Here is an 18,596-nt window from a genome sequence, read left to right as displayed (position 1 = left end):
GTGGTGCAGGGAGGCCGGAAGAGGGATGTCGAACGCGGAGAACGGGAACATCTCATGATCATCGGGATCCACGAGGGCGCAGAGTGCGGACTGAACAGCACGACATTCTTCTCCCTCGATCCTCCACTTGCCATCCACAACATTCGCCACCCTCCTTGCCCACGATGCGGGCGCTCACATTCGAGGTCTGTCCTGACCTCGTCGACACTCTGATCCGACTCTCCTCGCATGACACACAGCTTCGGCTTCGCCTCGTCAGCAAGTCTTACCGCAATGCCATCGATCGCGAGCACTTGCGTCACATCGTCTTGACGCCTTACGGTGACGGCGCGCGCGTCCGCGGTCCCACCCGTGCCATTGCTGCACTGAACAAGCTCGGCCCCGGCAGCTGGTCGCAGCTGCCTGAGCATCCCCTCCGCGCTCTGGGACAGCACGTCCGCATCATCGATGTTCGCGGCTTCTTCCCTGCCACTACCAACCTGGCCCTCCTTCGCGACGCTTTCCCCAACTTGACCATGTTCCGCCTCACCACAATGGACGGGTCGTACACCCCCTATGTCCCCTTTGAGGCCGAGACGATGGTTGTGTTCACCTCGCCCGATGGTGGTGTGCCCAACCCCAAGCCATACGTGCCCGGTTTGGATGACGACTATGACGACTACGATGAGGAGCCCGTCATCCCGGCCAACGTGCCCCGCATGTCTGAACGCATCACCAAGATCATTGTCAACATGAGCGGCGACGACTATCCCGTCGCGGACATGTTTCGCTGCGTGCTCGACCCGCCTCCCCACATCAAGGACATCATCATCTTCATCCCGCGCTACATCACGGACACCTTTGTCTTCCCTGACGGAAGTAAGGGACACCGCGCCGGCCTGATGGGGCACACAACTTGCGTCGAGAACATCATCGCCATGGACCTCGCCGAGCTCATGATCGGCGTCCCTCACGTGCGCTACACGCTCATCGGGGCTGAGGACATTCCCTGGCCCAAGGAGCGCTTCCGCCGCCTTGTCCGCACCCACCTCTCCGGGTTCGGGTACGGCGAGGTCGAGTATGGCGACGACAGCCCGACTACCGAGTGTTCGATCGAGACGGGGCGCAAGATTGTTCTCCCCAAGAATCCCAAAACTCGCACCAAGCACCTGGCCAAGGTCGACGAGGAGCTGAGCAAGCTGACGCTCCTCAACCTCGATGAGTATATCGGTATTCACGGTCTGGAGAGGACCATGCAGGAGACACTCGAGTACAGTGGAGAGCTGGAGAGGGAACCCAGGAGGGGCATAGTGCCTGGAGACCTCAGGAGGATGGGTCCCGCTGGCAAGAACCCGCCGGTGAGTTTCACAGACCAGATGGTTCGAGCTGACGATGCAGAAGGAGATCTAGCCTGAGCAACAAGAGTACGAAGCCCAGGAAGCTCATGTTAAGCCTGTTCATAGACATGCACCTCGTGTTTATTCTTCTAGAGTCGCAGCGCAGCGGGGGCAGAACGTTCGCGACGATCATCCTGCGCCCTCTTCTCACACACCTCATCCCAGTTCAGCGTCCAGCATCTGGCCTCTTTCTTACCACTCTCCAGCTCACTCATCATGCCCACTCTGAGCTACGAAGCATACCCCGCCCTCTTCGACAGCATCATTGCCGAGGTCAACTTCGCGACTGAGCTCACTCTCCGCCTCGTTTGCAAGAGCCTCCGTGATGCCGTCGACCGTCACCAAGTCCACCACCTCGTTCTGACTCCGAGTGGCAAGGACAGCACTTCTGTCCGCGGTCCCATTTACCGCACTGCTGCTCTGCGCCGTCTCAGTCCCAAGTCTGCATCGCATCTGCCGGCTGCCCTCCTCGAGCTTCTGCAGCATGTTCGCGTGCTCGATATTCGTGGCTTCTTCCCCGCCACCTGCAACCTGACCAAGCTGAAGAATGCGCTTCCCAACCTCGAGATTGTGCGCCTCTGCACACGCAAAGGAGCGTACACTCCGTACGTCCCCGTTGGCGCGCGCACTCTGGTCGTGTTTACCTCTCCCCACGGTAGCGACTGCAACCCTAAGCCCTACGCCAACGCAGGCAAAGACGGCGACATCATGCAGCTCATGCAGGGCTTCGAGGCCATGATGGGCGGCGGGGCGCCTCGCTCGCCTATCCTCCCCAAGGGGATCAATCCCCGCAAGCTGCCCAAAAGCGTCCGCCGCATCGTTGTCAACATGAGCGGCGAGGACTACGCCGTCGCAGAGATGTACCACTTTGTGCTTGATCCTCCCGAGCACATTGAGGAGATCGTCATCATCCTTCCCCGCGTCGAGGACATTGGCTTCCTCGAGCCCGACATCGTCGAGGAGGACACTTTCGCAATCAAGATTATCGCTATGGACCTGGCGGAGCTCATGATCGGTATCCCCCACGTCAAGTACACCCTCGTCGGGGTCGAGGAGGCACTCCGCACAGACGAAGAATTCCTCACCATCCTCCGCAAGCAGTTCGCCAGCTACCAGTTCCACGGCGTTGAGTACAATAAGGAGCCTACTTTCATTCACAAGCCCGATGGTGGACTTGATCTCCGCATGGATGCCAAGGACCCCGCCCAGCACGAGGCGAAGATCGACGAGATCATGGCCCGCCTGCAGCTTCTCGACTTCTACGACTATGAAGACCTCGTTGGCGAGGAGCAGGCCAGGCACGAGACCGTTGAGTACCTCGATGGCACCGATCGCGACACCCGTCCCCGTGGTATCATGATGAACGACGTCAGGAGGATGGGCCCTGCGGCCTACGAGGAATGAACGGCGGACCTGTCGATGACATCTGCGAGGAGTCACCCAATCCAAGCTAAGCAGCGTTGTAGATATCGTAGTCGTACGGGTCGGAAGACGCGGAGGCTGATGTGTGATGCAGTGATTGTGTAAAGGAAGGCGATCCCGCAGACACTGCGCCCCTTTCTATGCTTCTCGAATCCTACGACTGACCCGTCCTGCTCAGAACATCGTCAACGCTCTGTCTCTCACCTCACAGCGAGATAGCAGTCATGCCCGTCTTCCTCACGTACGAGGCATACCCGAAACATCTTCGACGCCATCGTCGCATACTCCGACTTTGCGACCCAGCTCACGCTACGCTTCGTGTGTTACTCTTTGCGGGGCGCTGTCGACCGCCGACATGTCCACCACGTCTTCCTAACCCCCGACGGTTTCCACGGGGTCACTATCCATGGCTCCACACATCGCATGCCCGCCCTCCGTGACTTTAGCTTCGAGTTGCTTTCATCCCTTCTCAAGCATCCCCCAGCCCGTCTGTTCAAGCACACCCGCATCCTCGATGTGCGTGGTCTTTTTCCTCAGCAGTGCTATCTGCCCGCGCTCAGGAGTGTCTTCAGCAACATCTCCGTCCTCCGGCTCACGACGATCAGCGGGACCTACAGCCCCTACGTCCCTTTCGGCGCCGAGACGCTCGTGCTCTTCACGTCCCCACACGGCCCAGACTGCGAAGCGAACCCCCGGGCTTTCGACAATCTCCGCTCTGCAGGTTTGACCGATAGCAGCCCACGCCCTGTGCCCCAGGACGTGGACTGGAGGACCGTCCCGGGAACCGTCAAGCGTGTCGTCATCAACATGGGCGGGGACGACCAGCCGGCTGCCGATCTGTGGCCCTTCATCGCCATCCCTCCGCCTCACATCACAGAGATGGTCATCATCTTCCCCCGTGTTCTGAGGTCGAATATTGCAATGGTGCCCCCCTTCTCGTTCGGCAGGACATTCTTCTACCCCGACATTGTGGCCGAGGACATTGCCGAGACGCTGGACGGCTCTGACCCGCGCCTCCGCGTGACGCTGGTGGGGTTCGAGCTCTGGAGGATTCAAGGTCTCGATTTCGAGAAGCTGTTACGTGACCAGCTCTTCTACAGCCAGCTGCAAGGTGTAGAGTACGAGAAGATCGGGTTCACGATCGACTTTGACGAGGATGGTGGCCGCAAGGTTCGCCCCATCGCCAAGAATGCCGCAGCACACGAAAGGATGGTCCGGCAGCTCATGAGCCAGGTCGAGATGATGACTTGGGAAGAGTACGTAGAGAGTGTTGGTGCGGAGAGGGCGAGGATCGAGACTGTCGAATATGAGGATGGAACGAGGCGCGAGACGAGGCGGCCCCAAGGGCTGCCGAATGATTTGAGGCGCGAGAGGACCAGACTCGCCAAAAGCGGGCTCGTGCCACGATCATGAGGCATGTCCCTTGCCCATTCTGGTGACAGGACTTCGTCAGCAGTTAGGCCAGGAGGACTGTACAACCCTCCAACTTGTGTAACCACTTCATGGAACCTGTGCAGCTGAGCCGACAGGGACAGTCACCACTGATGCCTGAGATAATGGACCCACTCGCCGAATCTCGGTCAATTCCGTCGCAGCCAGGCGAATCCCAGCTCACCACAGTTTTCGCTCATTACCTTCGCTTTGCCCTGCGCGAGGCTCATGGTTCTCTCTTCCGTACCAAAGGGCCCATTCTGATATGCCGAGCTGTCGCATAGACTCGTTCTCACTGTCTTGCGAGTGAGCCTGCGCGAGCACCCCAGAACCGCACCGTAATTTCTGATACACAGGCCAGTAAAACATCCCGACCCTTAGACGAGCGGGTGACTCTGAGTACTGATCTGTCCGATCTTTTGCTCGATTGACAGGGTGAACGGACTGCACAGCTGCACAGCAACCACCTCGCTCGGAATGGATCCTGCTGACACTGCGACGCGCGACGTGACCAAAGATGCCGGGATTCGGCATTCTACGAATTACCTGCTCGGCGGTTGCGACACCCTGAGCCTCAACACCGCGTGGGCACGTTTCCGGCGGAACTGGCTATCGGACCCTGTGGTGTTGTTCGTTTCGTGTACCCGGGTATTTGCTGCTGTTCCTGGACCCTGCTCCGTCGGAGTGAGGCTGGAGCTGCTGTGCTGCTCGTCTGACGCTGCGGCCAGCTCATTCGCTCGCATGCCCGACCAGGAACGTTTTGACGTGGGGGGGGACTGGCGTTGTATAAGATGTCGAGCGGGGCCGAAAGCCGTTACTCTTTTACGACTTCTCGCAACCTCTCGGCGATCATTCGATACTCCCTACTGTGATCACTGCCGAGCCCAGCACCATGTCCATGTCCGCCTCTTCATCAGTGGCAGCTCCCTCCGCGTCCTCCTCGGCAATGGCCAACGCGGCCTCGGTCCAGCTTCATGACGTGTTCAACTCGTCTCACCCTCCGCCAGGTGATACGCCCATGTGCGCCACGCTCTCAAACAAGACGACCGAGTCCTGCTGCAACAGCATGTCCAACACAGCCCTCTACAAAGGATACTACAACGCAGCGACGGGCTACCAAGGTCTCTGCCTCCTCGGTGATCGGAACGTCACTGGGTTCACGGAGTGCGTCGCGCGATCAGGCACAAATCAGACAGAGTGCAAGGGCTACGATGAGCGCGTGGCGGAACTACAGCGCGACGTACCAAACCGCCCCTTCCCGATCTACACCGTGAGCGGAATGGGCTCCAGCGCCCCGATCTCAGAGGACAATCGCGTCGTCTACTCCAGCATTCAGGAGGATTTGACGCTAATCAGCGAGTGCTGCGAGATGGCCCAAAACACGAGTTTCTGGTGGCGTCACGCCGACACGAGTGATCCGGCCAATGGACAGGCGTGCGTGTTCCACAAGGACGAGGCGGAGAAGAAGAACATCTACGACATCTTCTGGAAACCGTGTATTGAGAATGGAGGCGGATACCCTGTCCAGCTGAACAAGGTCACGGGGACTGGGGCTGGTTACGCCAACAGTGCAAGCATTGGCGTCATCATCGCCACCGCGGCACTAGCCATGCTCGCCTAGAAAACATCGAGCGCAGCTCACGACGACTGGACTTGTAGACGGAGCATGTACTATTACGATTGCACTTTTCACTGACCGCCCTCAAGGCGCTGACACCCTGACGTACCCTCACAAGCCAGCCACCCCACACCTCTCCCAACCCTTCAATCTCGTCCAACCAAATGGCTCTCAAGAGAGCCTTGAGCCTCCTTGGCCTCTTCCAAACCCTGCGGAGGAAGCAAAAGAGATCCCAGATCCTGAGATCCAGGATCCACCGACGAGAGTGAGATTCGAACTCACGCGGGAGAACCCAACCGCTCTTATCTTGCTGATAGCAAGCGATCGCCTTAAAACCACTCGGCCATCTCGCCTTGTGCCCTGCAGCGATTGGGGAGGGGACGGGCCGCTGCGGGCGCGGAGCGGGGTGGTCCGGACGCCACCGCGTGTTGGAGGTATGAGAACGAGAGTTGGCAGATGTGGTGGAGGCTGCTGGTCATCGTGGTGGAGGTGGAGAGGACTGGGCCGAGGGAAAGTTAAGTTGGTGTTCCGCAGCTGGAGCGTGTTGCGGATAAGATTGAGGTGATGGTGGTGTTCGGGGTGATGCCGGTGAGGGAGCTGGCGATGCCGAGAAGACAGCTATAGGGATGTGTGTTCACTGCTAACGTCGGTGTGTGCATGCCAAGCGGCGAGAGACTCCATTGGCTGATACACTGCAAATGTACGCTCGCCGGTTGCGCTTGAGGCCCTGGCGTCGTGACCTGCCTCATCATGTTTCGGGCGAAGTCTCCCCAGCGAACCCGGAGTTGCAGGATATACACGCACCTCCCTCACCGAGACGTGCACCGCACTGGCTACGAGCCAAAAGACAGAGTTAGGAGAAGTGTTCCATGCTTTACATGCCCGTGAATGTTCTTTGTGTACCGCAATGCTATGATGTACAGTTGAGTGGTGACTTCTGATCCTCGGTTTCCTTGTCTTGATCAAGAGATCAAGGGACTACCGCTCGTTAAGACTGGCGGAGATCTTTGTCTCAGTTTCAGCCATCTGCTTTTCGAGTCCGCAGGTCATGTCCCCCATCCGGAATTCCGAACCGGCGTCACGGAGACCGCGGAGCGAATCCTGGAGAGCTACGAGGAGCACGCGGCGTGAATTGCGGTAGGAGAGGGTGAAGTTGCCTATCTTGACTGTGACTACGTTGAGGCTAAACCTTTCTAACGCGGGCGAGGGGGTGCCGAGTGGCTCTGCTGGAATGGGTGTGCACATGGCGTCGTCACGAGGCGTCTCAGACTTTCCGGTGCCAGTCGCCTTCCCACACTCAGGCTGCGATGAGTCCGGATGCTCCCCCAACAGTTCAGCACCGCCGACAGCACTTAGCACACCGTCCACCGCCGCGGCCAGGATCTGGGATACAAGCGACAGCACCGTGAATGCCGCTATCGGGGTGGAGGGATCTTTGGCGCACACGTCGCAGGATCGGGAGCGGGAACATGTTGCGCTGGCGCGTGAGGCTGAGCGAAGACCTTCCTCGACGCCGACACTTGAACGGAGCGTCGAGCGTAGGGAGTCGATGAGCGTGGTCGAGTTGCAGAAGCATCTCGCCTCTTCATCCTCTTTTGGCTGGGTGATCTCCGGAGAGCTACAATTGAGGCAGTTCGATTCTGCGTCGACGCCGATGAGGTCAGAGCTATGTGGCATGGCGTGCAAATCGGGGAAGGTGCTCTCAAAGGGAAAGCCAGGTGAAGGAAGAGTAGAAGCCAGCGTAGACGAGAGCGGGGTCAATGGAAAGCCTAGCGCGTCCCACAATGGCTGGTCAAATGTTGGCAAAGGCATGAGGAGGGGCGACTCAGCGGTCGAGGCTGAGGTAGAAGTAGTTGGGGACATGAGCCACTCGAGCTCGCCCAGGTCTAAGGGGGGAGAATAGTCGTGGTCTCGTGGTGGTGTTGGAGGTAGACAGCGATCGCGGTTCACAGTGCGTGGTCGGCCCATACGTTTCCGAGCGCCTAAGTGTCAATCCTCAATGTGGTGGCTGGTTACGAGAAGGTTGAAGGGAGACAACTCACTGAAAGTGCAGCTCAGTCCGCGAGTAATGCAGCGTGCACAACCCCCAGGTTGGGGAGTGCAGCGAAGCTTGCGTTTGCGGCACTCATCGCAAGAGGACCGGGTTGGTTCTTTTGTCGACCGCGAGCTCGTCATGACAGAAAAGGTAGAAAGAGACACCGCCAAACCAAGTGAAATTTCTATTGAATGGGGGTGATCTACAACAATGGGGGTTGAGTGCGCGCTAAGAGGGTCTCGGCCAAAGCGAGACCTATAAATACGCGGCGGAAAGATGAGGCGTGTGAGCAGCCAAGTGAGGCGGGCAATAACGCGGCGGCGCCTGGGCTTGCGTAGTGTCGAGATTGGAGATGAGACAATCGAACAGCTAAACAGCAAGCAGACGGCGAGTAGAGGTGCCGGCTTCCGGTACTCAGTCCTGTCAGCCTTGTCAGAAACGGGGGATCTCGTCAGCACTTCCAGCTTGCCCAGGTGCAGAGGCACGCCCGCAGCGGGGAAAAGGATGTACGCCGCGTCTTCCGAGATTCCAGCCCTCAAGCCGCCTGTGTTGGGCCGGGTGCGAAGTGCGATACAGCCCGCGATACGCCAGTGAAGCATGCCTCGCACGACGCTGCGGTGTGAGGCTAACCCGAGCCTAAGCCGTAGCGCCATCGTGAGTGACCGACGACGAGAAGGAGGGGGGGTGCCGGTGCCGCATGCTGATTGGCTTGTGTGATCAGATCGGATATCAAAAGGTCGCATCCCCCTGCGGCATTATCTAGATCCGGAGCATCGGTCCGGCCATCCATCTTCAAAGTTTCTGCGTACCTCATCTTTCCATTTCTCGCAACCCAACGCATAAAGCTTGGCCTTTTGTACCAATACATACTCCCATGCACATTGCGACTGTGACATGCACCCCGTGAATACCATGGGAGATTATGAGCGGTGTCTAGGTTCGGAACTGAATCCGTACTGCTGGCACCGGGCACGCCGACCCCGCTGAATACTCTTGCCATGGTGCACAGCGGCGACATCGCCATGAGAGCAATCCACACTCACACGCGGTCATGGATCCGTCACCGCCTCAACGGTGTCCCTGGCAACGGCGTCGGACCCGGGCTGGACATCAAGGTGCGCCGTGAGATCTGCAAGCAACGTGTACAATGTGCTGCCAGAGATCAGCCGCACAGACGGCGAGCACAGCTAGCGATGAGACACATACAGTAGCAGCGTCCTGGGATTGGTGCGAGGCGGTGGAACCCGCGAGCACCGTATGTATCCTCTTCAGTCCAGGAAGAACCTTGATTAGCGGACTAGATGCACTAACTCACGCCATCGTCATTGTGAAAGGGGGTAGAGCCATGCGGTGCCACATACCCATGATCGTCGATCAGCAGTTGCAGGATGGAAATCTGTCTTCGACGCCGTAAGCACTGGTGCTCTATCACTCGCTTTCGCACACCACAAAGCTAAGCTCGCATCGTCCTTTTCCAGCGTGACTCCGAGACATCAAAGCTCTTGCGGGGTACATGCAGCACCGGCACGGCTGTGCTCTAGAAGCTGGGTCGCGTTCGGTCTGGGGGATCAGAGACATGCTGCTGCCCCTCCCTCCCTAAACAAAGCTATAGCCTGTCGGACCCGAGTCGCTCCCGTGTGCATCGAGGAAGGCATGCGTGCCTGAGCTCCTTTGTGTCTGTAGAGCTTAGCATGACGGAACACACGGCGAACATTCATCGCTCTCATGTTGATCCATCGTGAAGCACCCCGAGGCAGCCTAGCGGACACTTTGTTTCCTGACACTCCTGCACCGGCTTCTTCATGAACACGACAAGGCTTGTAAGCCGTGAATTCTCTCTAGACACACCGCACGGGTCATCGGCGGAGTCGGCGCCGATGGGTCACGGTCTCTTCGCTTCAGGCATATGACTCTCCATGAGCGAGATTCCGCTCAACCTCGGCCCCACCTCCATTACACATTCCGCTCTCTCCTGTGACCCATTGCGCAAGTACAACGAGATATGACTGCATTAGCAACTTGCACAATGTGCCTACGATATGATTTTACTTTTTCGCCTCTGGGAAGTCCCACTCTAGACTGTGAGCCCACCGTTTACAGCCTCTGGTCGGCGGGCATCTTGCGCATCCTGCTCGTTAGCTTTGTTCTTCATACATCTCTGGGGTACTCACGCCTGGCGCACTCCAAGGTCACCGAGGACCTCCTCCGTTCCACCCAGGATAGCGTCAAACTTGCGCGTCCTGTGAATCTGCTCGACGAAGCGGCCCATTCCCGTCTTGGTGAGGCCGCGACCGCCGAAGATGGCGACAGCCTCGTCCGAGACCTCGGCGAGAGTCTTGCTCGCGTTCATCTTGAGGAAGCCAATGGGACCGGCGAGGGCAGCGCTCTGCTTCTTGTAGTCCATGTTGCACATTTGGTACGTGATCGCCTCGAGCAGGGCCTGGGCCGCCTCGGTGCGCGCAATCATGTTGGCGAGCTTGGCACGAATGACGGGCTGAGCGAGCAGGGGCTTGCCCGACACGAAACGCTGAGATCCCCACAGGAGACACTCCTCGACCGCCTTCCTGCAGTAGGCGATCGTCTGGCACGCAATCATCCACCGCTCGTGGTTGAAGTTGGCGAGGATGACGTGCAGGCCGTCGTTCTCCTTTCCGATCAGCGCCGAGTTGGGCACCTCGACATCGTCGAAGGTGACGTACGAGGTTCCGGCCGTCGTGCCATATGACGTCTTGATCTGCTTCGTGTTGACGCCCTCGGAACGGGGCACGAGGAACACAGACAGGTGCTTGCCCGTCCTGGCACCGACGGTAAAGTAGTCCGCATTTGTGCCGCCCGTGATCCACTTCTTTGTGCCGTTGATGATCCATCCGGATCCGTCCTCCTTCTTCGTCGCCGTGCACCTAAGGCCCTGGACATCGCTACCCGCAAACGCCTCCGTGATAGCGAGCACAATCAGCTTGTGTCCGTCGAGCACCTCGTCCATGACCTGCGTCTTCATCGGCTCCTCGCAGTAGTTCATGATCGGCGGAAGCCCAATGACCATGTGGCCCTGGCATCCGTCGACGTATCCGCGTCCACCGCAGAGGGCGAATTCCTGATTCACGATCAGCTCGTGGAAGTAGTCGAACTTCTCGCCCGGGACGCCCATCAGGTCTCGTCCGTGCAGGTGCTTGCCCGGTCCCATGCGCATGCGGTTCATGCCGTTCGCCGCCATCTGGTCGAGGACAGATTTGGAAGGTCGTTTGCCGTTCTCCTCACACGCCTGCGCATCGGGGGCAACCACCTCAGTGATGAACTTGCGCATGTCTGATGTCAGCGTGATGCAGCAGAGAAGGGAGCAGGCTGTGAGGTCACAGGACAGCTCGTCCTGTATGCAGATGGAGCGCCCCGCCTGCGCACACAGGGCGGCTGAGCTCAGCCAACGCCTGAGAGACACCGAGCTCGCTAACGACAACGCCCTCGGGGCCGGCTCCACCGGCATGGAGCCAGTGCGCTGTCTTTGTTCTCTTACTCACTCTTCTGGAGCGTGCGGTGCGAGTCGTTGAAGTACGGGCTGACAAAGTCGGGCGTGAGCCAGGCGGGCTCGGCGTATGGCACCTTGCTGAGGTCGCTGGGGCCCTTGAGACGGATCTTAGGCTCCTCTCCCTCGATCTGTCCGATGCGGAGGCGCTGGTACTGCGGCTTCTGGAGCACCTCCTGCCTGTGCAGGCCGTAGAAGACTGTCGTCGAGTCCTTGCCGGCCACATCCTTGTCAAGCAGAACACCGATGCCGCCAGGGTGCAGCTTGCCGAACTTTGAGAGGTCGTAGACGATCGAGTCGATGATGATCCACAGGTCGCCGGCCTTGTTGTGCTGCGCAACCTCGTCGCGGGTCATTGGCTTCAGGGGCTTGGACATGGTGGCTCTCGTTCGTCGGTGTAAGGAGTGTAAGTGTTCGAGTAATAGATGATAGAGAGTGTGTGATGTGGTGAGTGTGAGAGTCTCGAGGGCAACACCTCGGTCAGAGTCTGGTCTTTATTACGCACGCGCGCGCGCAGGTGCTCAGGTGACATTCTCGCAGGAACTTGGTGCCGAGCCTGCCGTGAGCCTGGGCAGCGTGTATTGCACCGGGGTAAGATCGGGTAACTTTATCAGTTCGCTCCATCGACCAGTGAGAACAGAGTTATTCGATGGGGACTGGATCCTGGCGGACTTACGGAGAACACGGAGCCGAGAAGCACATGACTCCGCACCTCCACTTTTCCGCGTTTACGGGCGTCAGATAAGCGAACCCGACCCTGGCATTCTGGAACATCTGCACATCCGCGTCCGGAGCATCGACGGTGATCGATCGATGAATGCTGACGTTGATCCTTCTGATGTCAGCATGATCGTCAGCGCATCCTTGTCACTGGCTGACGCTGAGGTCATCTCGCTCGCAGTAAGTTCAATCGAAGCTTCTGTGCATCTGCTCCCGCAACACCAGTTCTAGTTATTCTCGCTTAATATTCAAAGCGCCAGCACTCGACCATCGAGGCCAGGCCGACGCTGCCATAATAGAGTCTGTCTGCTAAAACTTGTTGCCATCTTGCTTCGGTAGTCTTGTCTTTACTTGCTGTTGACACGGTATGGGTTGCCATTCACGGGTGGGCTTGCTTAAACTATATATCAAAGGACTGTGTTGTGTTATATTGACCAGGGCGGGGAGGGGGAACTTGGCGTGCTTCACGCGGGCGGGGGGTTGGCGGTCGCGCTTGGTGTTGGTTTGCACGCTACGCTTGGTGGGTGAATATAACACAGGGCGAGTGGCTGGAGCGAGCAGTCACTCTGATTAATCAACTTAAGAACGGGGGGTGGTATTCGACTCGGCTGCACACAGCTTGCTATCTTCATCATGTTGTTTGGGAGGGAGCCTCCGTCTCGAGGAAACTATTCGAGACTTAGAGAGCTAGTGGTGGAGACTCCCAGGGGTGAACACGGGCGCTTATGCGACCGTGCGGAGCATGTGCGCGGCGGGAGTACCGCGGCGCGCGAGGATCTGCTCCTCGTAGTATCCGCGCTTCTGGAACCAGCAGCGGATGTTGGTCACGCGCCAGATGCCAGTGGCCTCGCAGACGTCAGACGAGCCGCGGCACTGGTCGATCTGGAGCTCGAGAGACTCCTTGAGACCCTTGAACTTGCACTTCTTCATGAGACAGCCCATGGTGCTCGTGCTGAAGTTGAGCTTGCAGATGCAGTTCTTGTCAAGCGGGCCGGAGCACTCCTTCTTCTTGAGCGTCTCGAGGACACATCCAAGAGGGCACGAGGGGAGAGCACCAAGGTCAGGGAGACCGAGGTCGGGGCACATCTCGCGCTGGAGGTTGAGCGACGAGACAATGTCAGCGGCCTGGCACTTGGCCTGGAGGCAGTCGGAGGCCATGTTGGTAAACTTCTCAGTGCAGAGGCAGCCAGTGTCGGTGGGTCCAGAGCAGCCGGCCTTGCCGAGAGTGTCAAGGACGCAGCTCAGGGCGCAGGGGGAGAGCTTGGAGATGTCAGGGAGACCGCCGGTGCCGCCGGTCGAGGTAGGCTCGGGGACACCGGGCGAGGTGGCGGACGGCTCAGCCTTGCACTTCTTCTCAGAGAGAGCGAGGGCAGCGGTCAGGTCAGAGGCGGGGCACTTGATGATGCAAGGGGTGACGGTGCCGCGGTAAGCGTCAGTGCAGACGCAGGCGGTGTCGTCCTGGCTCTTGCAGCCGTGGGTGGCGGCGGCGTCGACGAGACACTTGGAGCCGCACTCAGTCAGACCCTCAATGACAGGGCTGGTAGGCTGAGGACCCTCGGACGAGGCAGAGGCGGAGCCGGTCGGGCCGGCGGTGGGACCAGCAGACGAAGACGAGCCAGAGCACTTCTTGCTCTGGAGAGCGAGAGCGGCAGTGATGTCAGACGGGCACTTGAGCATGCAAGGAGTAACAGCCGACTGGTACTCGGGCTTGCAAACACAGGCAATGTCGTCCTGACCCTTGCAGCCAAGCTGGGCGGCAGCGTCGATGAGGCACTTGGAGCCGCAGGGGCTCAGGCCTTCGATGATTTCGGGGTTGCCAGTGGGCTCGGCCGAGGTGGACGCCGAAGGCTCAGAGGTAGGGGTGGGGCCGGAGGAGGAGGCGGGGGGCGCACCGTTGCACTTCTTCTCCTTCATAGCGAGGACAGCGGTAACATCCGCCATGCCACAGGCGAGGACACAGGGGGTAGCGGCAGAGGTGTACTCGCTAGTGCAAACACAGGCGATGTCATCCTGGCCCTTGCAGCCCTGCTTCTCGGCGGCGGCGACGAGGCACTTAGAAGCACACTCAGAAACACCCTCGATCGGGGTAACGGTGCCGCTGTTGGTAGGCTGGGGGGCGTCGGAAGTGGGCTCAGGCTGAGAGGTGGTCGGCTCGGGGCCAGCAGAGGACGAGGCGGCGCCGTTGCACTTCTTCTCCTTCATGGCGAGGACGGCGGTGACATCGGCCATGCCGCAGCCAAGAACGCACGGAGTGGCAGCCGAAGTGTACTCGGTGGTGCAGACACAAGCGATATCATCCTGTCCCTTGCAGCCCTGCTTCTCAGCAGCAGCGACGAGGCACTTGGACGCGCACTCCGAAACGCCCTCAATCACAGTTCCGGAGCCAGTGGGCTGGGGAGCGTCAGAGGTGGGGGCGGGCTCCGAAGAAGTGGGCTGGGGCTCCTGGGAAGTGGGCTCGGGACCGGCAGACGAGGTGGCAGCGCCGTTGCACTTCTTCTCCTTCATGGCGAGGACAGCCGTGACGTCGGCCATGCCGCAGCCAAGAACGCAGGGAGTGGCAGCCGAGGTGTACTCTGTGGTGCAGACACAAGCAATGTCATCCTGTCCCTTGCAGCCCTGCTTCTCAGCGGCGGCAACGAGACACTTCGAGGCACACTCCGAAACGCCCTCGATGACGGTGCCGGATCCAGTAGGCTGGGGGGCGGAGGAGGTAGGCTCGGGCTCAGTCGACGAAGTGGGCTCGGGGCCGGCGGACGAGGAGGCAGCACCAGAGCACTTCTTGTCGGAGAGGGCGAGGGCGGCCGCAATGTCGGCGGGGCAATTAAGCATGCACGGGGTGACGGCGTTCTTGTACTCGGCAGTGCAGACACAGGCGAGGTCATCCTGGCCAGTGCATCCCTGCTGGGCAGCGGCGTCAATCAGGCACTTGGAACCACACTCGGTGAGACCCTCGATGATCTGGGTTCCGCCGGTAGGCTCAGTCTGGCCGCCAGAGGAGGTGGCCGAGGCCGAGGCCGAAGCCGAAGCCGAGGGCTGAGCGCCGTTGCACTTCTTCTCCTTCATGGCAAGAACGGCAGTAACGTCGGACATACCGCAAGCGAGGACGCAGGGCGTGGCAGCGTTGGTGTACTCAGAGGTACAGACACAAGCAATGTCGTCCTGGCCCTTGCATCCCTGCTTGGCAGCAGCCTCAACAAGGCACTTCGAGGCACAAGGCGAGACACCCTCAATGACCTCGGAGCCACCAGTAGGCTCGGTCTGGCCACCAGAAGTCGAGGCGGAAGCGGACGGACCGGTAGTGCCCCCAGAGGCAGAGGCAGAAGCCGAGGCGGAGGGCTGAGCACCGTTGCACTTCTTCTCCTTCATAGCAAGGACCGGTCCAACGTCGGCAGCACCACAGGCGAGGACACAAGGAGTAGCGGCGTTGGTGTATTCGGCAGTGCACACGCACGCGATGTCGTCCTGGCCCTTGCAGCCCTGCTTAGCAGCGGCCTCAACCAGGCACTTGGACGCGCAGGGCGAAACGCCCTCGATAACCTCAGAGCCGCCGGTGGGGGTGGTGGAACCGCCGGACGAAGTCGAAGAGCCAGTGTTGCCGCCAGTGGGCTGCTGGCCACCGGAGGAGGCGGAGCCGGTAGGCTGGGAGCCACCAGAGCACTTCTTCTCCTTCATGGCAAGGACCGCAGAAACGTCAGCACCGCCACAAGCGAGAACGCAGGGGGTGGCAGCAGCAGTGTACTCCGAAGTGCACACGCAGGCAATGTCGTCCTGTCCCTTGCAGCCCTGCTTCTCAGCGGCAGCGACAAGGCACTTGGAAGCGCACTCGGAGACACCCTCGATCTGGGTTCCACCGGTGGGCTGGGTGGAGCCGCCAGAAGAGGTGGGGGAAGTCGGCTCGGTGGGGCCGCCGGTCGGGTGGCCGGTCGCCTCGCACTCGCCCTCGACAGTCTGAGTGGTGGTCTGGGTCTGGGTCTTGGTGACAGTGTCGGTGACGTGGTCGGTGACAGTGACAGTGACCGGGCCGTTGCCGCCAGTGTTGCCACCGGTAGGCTGCGAACCGCCGCTGGAGGTAGAGCCGGAGCCGGTGGGCTGAGAGCCACCGGAGCACTTCTTGGCCTTCATGGCGAGGACGGCAGTGATGCTGTCGGCGCCACAGGCGGCGACGCAAGGAGTAGCGGCGTTGGTGTAGGCATCGGTGCAAACGCACGCAATGTCATCCTGGCCCTTGCATCCCTGCTTAGCAGCGGCATCGACGAGGCACTTCGAAGCGCACTCGGGAACACCCTCGATGACGGTCGAACCACCAGAGGTGGTCGGCTGAGGAGAGCCGGAGGAGGAGCCAGTTGGCTGGGAGCCACCCGAGCACTTCTTCGCCTTCATAGCAAGAACGGCGGTGATGCTGTCGGCACCGCAGGCGGCGACACAGGGGGTGGCAGCGTTGGTGTAGGCGTCAGTGCAGACGCAGGCGATATCGTCCTGGCCCTTGCATCCCTGCTTGGCGGCGGCGTCGATGAGGCACTTGGAGGCGCACTCGGGGACACCCTCGATGGCGGTGGGCGTAGAGTTGTCGGCGGACGAGGTAGGCTCGGGCTCGCAAGAAGTCGACGGCTCAGTGGTCGGCTCGGCCGAGGTCGGCTCCGGGCCGGCCGAGGACGAAGCTGCACCAGAGCACTTCTTCTCCTTCATGGCGAGGACGGCGGGAACATCAGCGGCACCGCACTGGAGCACACAGGGAGTAGCAGCAGAGGTGTACTCGTTGGTGCAAACACAGGCGAGGTCGTCCTGGCCCTTGCATCCCTGCTTAGCGGCGGCCTCGACGAGGCACTTGGAAGCGCAAGGCGAAACGCCCTCAATCTGGGTAGGCTCGGGCTCGGCAGCGGAAGTAGGGGCGGGTTCGGAAGAGGTAGGCTCAGGCTCAGCGGAAGTAGGCTCAGGCTCAGCGGACGTGGGCTCGGGCTCAGCGGACGAGGTCGGTTCGGGCTCAGCGGAAGAAGTGGGTTGAGGGGCATCGGAGGTCGGCTCGGGGGCCTTGGTGGCGTCGCCGGAGCATGTCTTGCTCGACAGCGCGAGAGCGTCCATAAGGTCCTTGGAGCCACACTTGGAGTTGGAGGTGAGGCAGCCAGCAGCGTTGTTACGGTAGGCGTCGCTGCAGATGCAGGCAAGGTCGTCCTCGCCAGCGCAGTTCGACTTGTTCGAGGCCTCCGTCAGGCATTCGGTGAGACATTCATTGAGGCCGTCGAGGCGACCCGCGCGTACCGAAGACGCGGCGACCGCTGCCGTGATGGCAACAGTCCAGAACTTCATGGTGAAGGAGTGTGGGGAGTGGGGTGCGTCGAGCTTGGGAAGAAGCTAGGAGAGGGTGAGCGGCAGAGCTATTATATGCGGGCACCCGGTCCGCCGTCAGTGCAGTCAACAGTCAGTGTTCCCGAGACCCGGTACAACCACGGTATGATCAGGAAGAGAAGAGCTGCGCACTGCAAAGGGGTTCAGACAGAGGAAGCATGGGCAGCGAAGGTAGGAGCCGCGAGAGATCAGTAGTGAGTGCCCCGAAGTCAGCACGGATGGGTTCTCCTGCAGCCATGGGCTCTGGAGGGGTGCGGGGCCGCTGCAGACGGCGCAAGGCTGTCTGTCCTCCTGAGGAGGCGTGAGACAGGCATGCCTGCCCGATGTGCCCTCGAAGCCCGACTGGCCGCGTCGGGCGATGCCAGGAGGGCGAGACCAAGATGGACATGGGCTGTGATGAAGATGCGGAGAGGAGGCCGGGGGTGAGGATGATGTTGCCGAGTCGACTTCCGCATGCGGTTCTGGTGCGGGGTGGAGTGTGTGCGCGCCGCGTCCTGTCCTGTGTCCTGTCCCACCTGGATCGTGATCCTGAAGGGACCTGAACACAGCTCACGTGCAGACTCCGCCCAGCGCTTGGCCGAATTGTGACGCTGAGAAAAGCAGGAGGATGCGACGATGATTGGTCGGCGCGACATGACATTGTCCGGGCTCAAGCCACGGGAAGACCTCACCCACGGGGTCCCATGCGATTCCATACGCGACCCACGACCGGCTGTCGCCCGGCGCGCTGTGCCTGCTCACGTCCTCAGGATCATTCGACGTCTTGTTCAGGTCATGCTTGACAGCGAAGGCGGCGTGCGGTCAGAGCTTGGACTGGAGTACGTGGGGCCCTCGACCGATAACCCTCGATCCTGCGTCCCTTGTGGTCCCAGCCGCGCACTAGGCCGTGTCGTCTTCGGGCAATTCCCTGTCAGTCAGCGCTGCCTGCTGAGCTTGATCTTCGAGATACCTCGCTTCATGAGTTCGTGAGGTCACTAGTACGAAGGGAGTCAGGGCCCTCCAAGCGCATCCGATCTGAGACTGCACTAGCGTTGTATCAAGAACCCAGTGCCAGGGCTTTTGGACGTCTGGAGACCTCGAAGGCTGCAGCGACTTCAACGGAGAGCAGAGCCGCCCAAAGGGCACGCGGAG

At 60.2% G+C, this 18,596-nt stretch overlaps 7 protein-coding genes and 1 non-coding gene across 8 annotated transcripts; 4 read left to right on the top strand and 4 right to left on the bottom strand.

The window, feature by feature from the left end:
* Positions 1 to 164: 164 nt before the first annotated feature.
* On the top strand, positions 165 to 1,394 carry A1Q1_03261 (uncharacterized protein; the record flags this gene model as incomplete). Its single annotated transcript, XM_014323541.1, has 1 exon — positions 165 to 1,394. One exon carries the CDS (start codon positions 165 to 167, stop codon positions 1,392 to 1,394), a length of 1,230 nt encoding a protein of 409 aa, XP_014179016.1.
* A 198-nt stretch (positions 1,395 to 1,592) lies between these two features.
* Positions 1,593 to 2,780, top strand: A1Q1_03260 (uncharacterized protein; the record flags this gene model as incomplete). Its single annotated transcript, XM_014323540.1, has 1 exon — positions 1,593 to 2,780. One exon carries the CDS (start codon positions 1,593 to 1,595, stop codon positions 2,778 to 2,780), a length of 1,188 nt encoding a protein of 395 aa, XP_014179015.1.
* A 441-nt stretch (positions 2,781 to 3,221) lies between these two features.
* On the top strand, positions 3,222 to 4,211 carry A1Q1_03259 (uncharacterized protein; the record flags this gene model as incomplete). Its single annotated transcript, XM_014323539.1, has 1 exon — positions 3,222 to 4,211. The coding sequence occupies one exon, from the start codon at positions 3,222 to 3,224 to the stop codon at positions 4,209 to 4,211; it is 990 nt and encodes a 329-aa protein (XP_014179014.1).
* A 910-nt stretch (positions 4,212 to 5,121) lies between these two features.
* Positions 5,122 to 5,850, top strand: A1Q1_03258 (uncharacterized protein; the record flags this gene model as incomplete). The annotated part of the gene is made up of 1 exon (XM_014323538.1): positions 5,122 to 5,850. One exon carries the CDS (start codon positions 5,122 to 5,124, stop codon positions 5,848 to 5,850), a length of 729 nt encoding a protein of 242 aa, XP_014179013.1.
* A 254-nt stretch (positions 5,851 to 6,104) lies between these two features.
* Positions 6,105 to 6,200, bottom strand: A1Q1_t234. The gene has a single exon. It is a non-coding gene; the product is annotated as a tRNA-Ser (tRNA).
* A 625-nt stretch (positions 6,201 to 6,825) lies between these two features.
* Positions 6,826 to 7,815, bottom strand: A1Q1_03257 (uncharacterized protein; the record flags this gene model as incomplete). Its single annotated transcript, XM_014323537.1, has 1 exon — positions 6,826 to 7,815. The coding sequence occupies one exon, from the start codon at positions 7,813 to 7,815 to the stop codon at positions 6,826 to 6,828; it is 990 nt and encodes a 329-aa protein (XP_014179012.1).
* Positions 7,816 to 10,049: 2,234 nt separating this feature from the next.
* On the bottom strand, positions 10,050 to 11,779 carry A1Q1_03256 (acyl-CoA dehydrogenase, long-chain specific precursor; the record flags this gene model as incomplete). Its single annotated transcript, XM_014323536.1, has 2 exons — positions 10,050 to 11,188; positions 11,398 to 11,779. The coding sequence occupies 2 exons, from the start codon at positions 11,777 to 11,779 to the stop codon at positions 10,050 to 10,052; spliced, it is 1,521 nt and encodes a 506-aa protein (XP_014179011.1).
* A 1,066-nt stretch (positions 11,780 to 12,845) lies between these two features.
* On the bottom strand, positions 12,846 to 17,426 carry A1Q1_03255 (uncharacterized protein; the record flags this gene model as incomplete). Its single annotated transcript, XM_014323535.1, has 1 exon — positions 12,846 to 17,426. One exon carries the CDS (start codon positions 17,424 to 17,426, stop codon positions 12,846 to 12,848), a length of 4,581 nt encoding a protein of 1,526 aa, XP_014179010.1.
* Between the last annotated feature and the right edge of the window lie 1,170 nt (positions 17,427 to 18,596).

The sequence above is a fragment of the Trichosporon asahii genome (genome assembly GCF_000293215.1).
Source record: "Trichosporon asahii var. asahii CBS 2479 unplaced genomic scaffold scaffold00054, whole genome shotgun sequence".
NCBI classification, from domain to species: Eukaryota; Fungi; Basidiomycota; class Tremellomycetes; order Trichosporonales; family Trichosporonaceae; genus Trichosporon; species Trichosporon asahii.
This window is presented reverse-complemented; position numbering and strand designations above follow the sequence as displayed.